The 7,918-nt window shown below is 42.0% G+C and overlaps 1 protein-coding gene across 3 annotated transcripts in view; it reads right to left on the bottom strand.

Moving 5' to 3' along the window:
- Positions 1 to 2,992: 2,992 nt before the first annotated feature.
- Positions 2,993 to 7,918, bottom strand: part of LOC134332138 (unconventional myosin-XVIIIa-like) — a 115,149-nt gene continuing 110,223 nt past the window's right edge. For 2 of the 3 annotated variants that reach the window (XM_063013625.1, XM_063013624.1), the window contains 2 exons: positions 5,981 to 7,460; positions 3,340 to 3,421 (listed from right to left, as the gene is read on the bottom strand). In XM_063013625.1, coding sequence (XP_062869695.1) covers positions 5,993 to 7,460 — 1,468 coding nt within the window. In that variant the 3' untranslated portion in view covers positions 3,340 to 3,421; positions 5,981 to 5,992. Of the gene's footprint in view, positions 3,422 to 5,980; positions 7,461 to 7,918 lie in introns of all 3 variants that reach the window. The other variant, XM_063013626.1, reaches the window with a different exon arrangement.

Genomic DNA, 7,918 nt, shown 5'->3' with positions numbered 1-7,918 from the left:
GCACCCTGTGGGCAGCGTCCTGTGACCACTGATGAAGGTCTAGAAGATGACCAACTCAAACAGCAGCAATAGATGGGCGATCGTCTCTGACTCACATCTACTGTACAAGGTGGACCAACTAGGTAGGAGTGTCTAATAGAGTGTACAGTGAGTGGACACAATATTTAAAACTCCAGCAGTGCTGCTGTGTCTGATCCACTCATACCAGCACAACACACACTAACACACCACCACCATGTCAGTGTCACTGCAGTGCAGAGAATGACCCACCACCCAAATAATACCTGCTCTGTAGTGGTCCTGGGCGGGTTCTGACCATTGAAGAACATCATGAAAGCAAGTTAAAAAAGCATGCAGAAAAACAGATGGACTACAGTCAGTAATTGTAGAACTACAAAGTGCTCCTATATGGTAAGTGGAGCTGATAAAATGGACAGTGAGTGTAGAAACAAGGAGGTGGTTTTAATGTTATAGCTGATCAGTGTACATTTCTAGGCATTACATACAGTAGCTTCACACTAAGTTATTCATCAAGGTATACTCCACTGGCATCAGAAAAAAAAAAATATTAAGGGTCATAAATCTTCAACTAATGGCAGAAAATCTCTTTTGCAAAAGTTAGAAATAAAGAAAATAAAAAACAACGTTCATCCAGAAGAGATACAACACAACTCAACAATATACAACATATTAAACTGTGTAAAAGCAACAAGGCTGATATGTAAGAAATCCAAAATTCAAGGCAAAATTCACACCCACCTCCACACAGTAGCTGCAGGCTGAGGAAGAGCTAATGTAAAAAAAAAAAAAAAAAAGCATAGATTTTTCTCACAACAATTTCCCTTGAAGAAATATGCTGGCAATCCCTTCCTACAGACAAAGCCATGGTAAAAAATTAGATTCTAGTGGCGAAAGATGGTGAAGTGTAAGTAGTGGGTAAAGTTAGCTTTTGCAACATCCAGTATATCTGCAGTAAGATCAATAAAACCCAGTAACCCATGTTTAAAAACCCAGAGGCTCGGACGCACTTTGTACAAGATCTTTAAAAAAATAATTAGTATATTACAGTCGTGAAGAGTTTTGATGCACTTTTTTATGTGGCAAATATTCCAATCATTCATTTACAGAAAAGAACAGTTGCAGGTGTATCGTTTCAAACCATGACCTCTATGTCCTATACAACAGTGGTCCCCAACCACCAGGCCGCGGACCAGTACCGGTCCGTGGGTCATTTACTGCCGGGCCACGCAGAAAGAATAAATAATTAGAGATACAAGAGCGGGTGTTATTGCCTCCAATCACCACTAGGTTGGAGCAGCATCTCATTGAATCAAAAAAAGCTCAGGATTAACACTGATTTTCCATTCTATAGTTATTCTATATTAAATCCTCCCGCCTCCGCCGGTCCGTGAAATTATATCTTGTATGAAACCGGTCCGTGGTGCAAAAAAGGTTGTGGACCACTGCTCTACAAGTCTGAGGAACCTTTTGACTTAAGGGCAATAATAAGCAAATGAAAACACACAATATTTAAATTAGGTTTCTGTTAAGGCTTTTATGCAGAAAGAATAAATAATTAGCGAACGCTACAAGAGCAATTCAATTTCCAAAACTCTTCGGGGTGTTATTGTCTCCAATCACCACTAGGTGGGAGCAGCGTCTCATTGCATCGAAAAAAGCTCAGGATTAACACTGATTTTCCATTCTATAGTTATTCTATTTTAAATCCTCCCGCCCCCGCCGGTCCGTGAAATTATATCTTACATGAAACCGGTCCGTGGTGCAATAAAGGTTGTGGACCACTGCTCTACAAGTCTGAGGAACCTTTTGACTTAAGGGCAATAATAAGCAAATGAAAATACACAATATTTAAGGCCTTTACGCAGTTAGCCTCGGTACTAATGGCACATCATTACTGCTGACTAATCATGCACGAATACCTAACCTAAATACAGTTCCAAAAACCGGATTACTCTTAGCCTTAGTCTTACAAGTTGTTTTAATGATAGATAATGTTAAATTGTAGATTTCTCCCACAATTAAACAGTCAGTGTGCAGGAGGGACTAACCCGGCTTGCTTCATGTGTTTGTGTAATGTGTCTTTATAGCACTGCATACAATCAATTGCACTAGTTTGTTTTTATGGTAAAATATGTTATGGCAAGGCATCAACAACAGGCAAATATAAAACTTGACCTTGATGGTTTAGAATAATCTATTGTTGAGGTCTATGAGTTTTCCTTTCTTGCCCCAGTTAATGCAACTATAGTGCAAAATGCTCACCAGCATCAATTGATTTTAAGATTGCTAAATGAATCTTTAGCATTACCAGGGCAATGTGTATATTAGTCTTGCGTCATGCTTCCTCTCCACTGATGCCGACCCCGGCTCTGATTGAGGAGAACAAAGCTAACCCACGCCCCCTCCGACACGTGGGCAGCAGCAGTATGTATCTCGTCACCTACACTTCACAAGTGCATAAGCGGATCAGCACTGTGTACGGAGACACACACCCTGATCAGCGCACTCTTTCCTCGTCTCTGTGCAGGCACCATCAATCAGCCAGCAGAGGTCGTAGTTGCATCAGTCATGAGAGAGACCCTGTCCGGCTTAATATCCCACCCCTATATGAACAACGGGCCGATCGTTGTTCATGTAACTGCTCAGCCCAGCCGGCAGGCAGAGCTGAGACTCGATACGATGTATTCAAGATCCCAGCTCTGGTGATCTAGCAGGTGTTTTACCGCTGCACCACCTGAGCAGCGTGTATATTAGTCTTATTAGAACTACCATAGGTTACACAATCATTCAAACAAAATCTTTAATGGCAAATCACACAATTAAATGATGCAATAGATGCAATTGTAGATGTTGCAGGTGTTATGAGGATGACACATGGGAATCAAAGCCTTAACTATTAAAAAAAAAGTTAAGAAATGGCTGCTAAAAAGCATGATATAATGTATTATTAGGATAATTTTATACTCCCAGATGTTTAGCCTGAGCATTAGCATAGCTAGATAATAACCCTGATATAAAAAGATCAGGCTGATGAAGGTGATTTAGGACTTCAGAGTAGAAATGAGGACACTTAGAGGCAGTGGTTTTACTGCACACTTCAAACTTTCTTTGTTGTCCTTGCATTATAATTTAGACTGCAAATGAAATAACAGAAATCATATACACTATGATTTGACTAAAATCCAAGAGCACAACAGACATATTAAGGTTTAGGTCACAATGTGGGGAAAACTGGGCTTGTTCAAGCTCAACAGATCCAGTGCCTGTGTTGATACGAGCAGCAGTTCAGATCTACGCTGTGGTCTCTGAAAGTCTGGTTTGACCATCAGCAACAATGGTCTGCTGAAGATCTTTCTCTTCCTCAACCTTATTAATCAGGTGTCTCCTGTAGACAGGGGGGCTGAAAAAGGAAACAGAAAATAGGTATTATTAGATTAGCTTAATGCAAAATGGGTCACAAAGGTTAAACCTGTTAGTTAAATGTTGAGAACACGTAACGTAGCTGGGAGCTGACTTCCAAAGAACACTTTCACTTGTTAGTATGAGCCCTGACAGGACCATGCCTGCGTGCTGGGTGCTGAGTGGACTTGGTCTCAGGTTAATTAATATGCAATTTCTGTCTCCCCATCGATCATGCTGGGTCACTCTGAAGCTCATGTGTACTGACAAGTGCCTTCTCAAGGTACACTGATAATATGACATTTGCCCCAGCTCATGAAAAGGGGGTGACTGGCTCCCAGAATGGTGACCGTCATGTGCTAGGAGAGACTCTTTGAATTAAACAAATTCAAATTCGGTTACATATAGTAAAAATGGAACTGGTGAGTAACATTCATACTGAGTGAAGAAAAAATATAATAGTTTTTTGGGGTTTGTCAGGTGTTTGTTGTCTGGTTTAAGCCTGATTGTTACGCTAATAAGCAGAGTTATTTAATAAGTAAGTCCAATTGCTGTAGGGTTAGGGCTATATAGATGCTAAAGTATCCAAGACACCTCTGGTCCACCATCTGGCAACCCTGACTAGGTGGTATTCAAGAAAAAATAGAAAGTGAGAATGGACTAGAAATGTTCACAGGCCATAAACATCCACTACTGCAGTGATAGCTCATCGGTTAAGGTATAGGACTAGTAGCTCGAAGGTCCCTGGTTCTAGACCCACAACTGCCAGGTTGCCACAGTTGGGCCATTGAGCAAGGCCCTTAACCCTCAATAGCTTGCAATGTATACAGTCTTGATTGTAAGTCGTTTGGATTTAAATGCTGAAAATGTAAATGTACTACAGTACTACACTATCCAGAAGGCTTATGTGTCAAAGTAGGTCAATGCAATAACCGTAGCGTGATAACAAGAGTGATGTTCAGACATTTGCCATTTACGTGGATGGAATAATGGTACAATCCCATAACATGCTATTTAACAAGTTGATTACTAGCAAATCAACTATCAATTATCTACTTTCATATCAAGTAATAATAGCTGACTGGGTATATCACCACATTAAAGCTAAGAGCTATAGAGTATAAGCTAGAGGTATACTAGTACGCAAGTTTAATTCAATAAAGTGGCTATAGTAATTCCAAACTCTACTAGAATAGTAATTCTGTAATTCACAGTATGTCCAAAACATTGGCCATGTCCGAAATCGCATACTTTCGTACTGAACAGTACGCGAAAGCAGTACGCGAGAGCGGGTAGTGTGTCCGAATACGTAGTATTCATTAAACAGTATGCAAAAAGTACCCGGATGACCTACTGCCTGGGCAGTCATTTTTGAGTATGAAAACACAGTGGTGCAAACACACTTGTGGTCTGATAATCTATCCCATAATTTAACTGGAGCTGCAACGGCGTTCATAGCGAAGAAGAAAGATGGCGGAAAGCAAAGTAAGACAAACAATAAAAATGTTATGATTAAGTACAACCCTGAATAACGTTATGAGTAGCTCTGTGGAGAACGAATTAATTTGGTCTGATTGTAAAATTGTTATAACTGTGGCGATGTGACATGCATCACGTGACGTTGGTAAGATGGCTGACGTAGTACGTACGAGGCATACTGCATACTGCACACTTGCATACTAAAGGAGCTTACTGCTTTACCAGCCGAGCAGTGTGTACTGCCTCCAATCTAGTATGTACTGTTTAAGTATGCAATTTCGGACCACACCATGCACAGAAAGCCAGTTCAGCATCAGTCACTTATTCATTTACAGCTAGTGTCGGTTAAGAGTAGCCAATTCACAGCCTGTTGTTGGAAAGGTGGAAGGAAAATGTAGTACTGTTTAAAATCACACCTAGATACATCAACATGGTATGCCAGTAGTCAGAGGTCAGAGGTGAAAATCAAACCCAGGCCCTCTGCATCATTAACAGTGCCTGCTTTGTCACAATGCCACCATATATTGTGTCCCAATATATAGTAAAAAGGGAAACAAATATGATTTTTCCCTTATGGGTTTCACATCCTCACAGTCATCCTTAATACCCGGTATTAATCTAAGTAGAAACTAGATATGAAAGTTATAAATAGGACTAGCGGAATATCTTCAGGAAGCACAGCAACTGCCAAGAAGGTCTTGGTAAATTAACTTCTACAGCACCAGTGTTTTGCTATAGCTGAGTCATTTATCACACTGGCCTTTCAGTGTGAATTAGCATGTGTGTTTGCACCCACGGAGCTCCCACAACAAAATGTGCTCTAAAAAAGAAGCAAATTAGGCAATGGGCCCCGCCTTCTTGAGGGGAGAAAAAACAAGCTTGCCAAGCATACGATGCTTTTTCACTCAAGATCAGACTATAATGTTAAAGAGTTTTGCTAGGTGGAAGAGAAAACGGTCTACAGGCATGCCGTGTTATGATTAGTCATAATGCCTTGGTGAAAACTATCCTGTGGTCTGTCAGTAGGCACACAGTTGCTGGGTAGTGTGTTAGTAAGACACCATGCTGCTCGTCCAGTCACCTGCTGCCTGTTTTAATCACTATCAGGCCTGTAGAGATACTTCATCATAACACTGTCCGTTTTCTTTTTCTTCTTCTTCTCCTCCTTCTTGTTCAGAGGTCTCTCCTCTGCCAGACCATCTGGATCTCTTTCCTCGTCTGATCCCAGTGCTCCTCGTCCTGGGCTTTTCTTGACACTGCTTGAACTTCGGTAGGAGACAGTCGAGCTGGAACTGGAGGATGAGTCGGAAGATTCTGATTCGGACGATTCTGATTCACTCTCCTTCTTCCTTCCTTTCTTAGATCTCTTCTTGCTTTTCTTCTTTGAGCTCCTCCTGTGTTCCTTACCCGAAGAGCTCTCTGATTCTGAATCTCGGCTTTTCTTTTTCCTGGATTTCTGACTGCTACTCCTGCTGCGAGAACTTAAACTGCTTGAGGATCGTCCGTAGTCTATTGCAGATCCAGATGCAGAGCGCTGAAGACTGGATGATCTCCAGCTTTTACCGGTATCATCGTCGTCGTCTCGCAGGGAACTTCTCACGCTGCATACGCTTTTCCTGTCATCCTCACCTGGTCCATCCTTTTCCTGATCTTCATCCGAGTCTTCCAGACTGCGCCGCTTGAACTTGATCGGTTTAAAGCTGAGAACTTCATTGATTGCTTTTTCCAGATCAGGGTCCAGATAGTTGCGATGGCCGACTGGTTTCACATCAGGACTGTCCAGAGCTTCTCCTTCAGCAGAGTGACTCCGAGTGGGACTAGAAAGGCTACGTGCCAGAGAGCGAGGACTGTAGGTCGAGATACCACCCTCGCTAAAGGCCACACTTTTAGCATCATCATCATCTCCCAAGTTGAGATCAAACTCGCTAAGCCGGCTGCTGCGAGCCAGTGAGGTCCGAGAGCTGAGGCTTGCGCTTCCAGGACTCTGTCCTCTAGACCGGCGACTTAAGCTGGGACTGACCACTGACCCACAGTCGCTTCGACCATCATCCATCCATGAAGTGCTCCGGCGAAGGCTGTAGCCACTCATTGTGGACTTAACATCGTCCTGGTCCAGTCCACGACAAACAGAACTTCTGCTGGAAATAACAGACTCCTTGTCGAATTCTGGGCTACTCTTGGTCCAACGCCTTTCCAGACCTTTCCTGGCTCTGCTGGTAGCCTCAGAGTAAGCTTGTGATATAACAGAACTCCGGTCATCAAAATCTTCTCCAGCTTTATCATTGGACTTGTTCTTGGCTTTGCGGAGCGATGAGCGATCCAGGGAGTCTGGTTGCTCCTTTAGCGCACTAAAGAGGGAACTCTCATCCCCGGTTCCTCCAATGGAGTCCTTTAGGTTGGAACGTTTTCTGTAGCTAAGTGAACTCATCACAGAGACTGACCTACTTTGTACTGTGTCTTTGCCATCTCTATAGCCATCTTTTGCTTCCTGCCCTTCTTTACCCTCTTTCCCTTCTTTTATGTCTTTGACATCAGCATTTGCTGCATTAGGGTATTTCAAGCTTTAGAAATGAGAAAATGGAAATAAACATAATGAGAAACTACAAATAAAAGTATGCACTGATCACAATGAGTTGCCATTTTATAAGGTACACCTACCTTGCACAGCTATTTCAGCAAGACCCACTATATGAATGCAATTTGTTTAGGTAAACCTTACCTTAATATCCCTTACATTGATGTCAGCCCCCCTTTACTTCACTCAGCAACAGAAATAGCCCAGCTCAGGACCGTCACTGAAACGGTGTTATTTAGCTAGTGCATCATTCCCAGCATAGCAGTGCCAACTGAGCCATTTCTTCAATAAGATGCTTTTTTTATGGCCACTATGCCAAATCTGATATTTTCACAACAATAAAATGCAATATATATATATTAACCCTGTAATCCTGATCCTGATCAAGATAAACCTGTTACTACTTTTATTATCAAACAACATTTTAAATACTGTACAGAATTT

Source organism: Trichomycterus rosablanca, chromosome 18 (assembly GCF_030014385.1).
Source record: "Trichomycterus rosablanca isolate fTriRos1 chromosome 18, fTriRos1.hap1, whole genome shotgun sequence".
Classification (NCBI taxonomy): Eukaryota; Metazoa; Chordata; class Actinopteri; order Siluriformes; family Trichomycteridae; genus Trichomycterus; species Trichomycterus rosablanca.
Note: the sequence above shows the minus strand (reverse complement) of the source record. Positions and strands in the feature narration are given on the sequence as shown.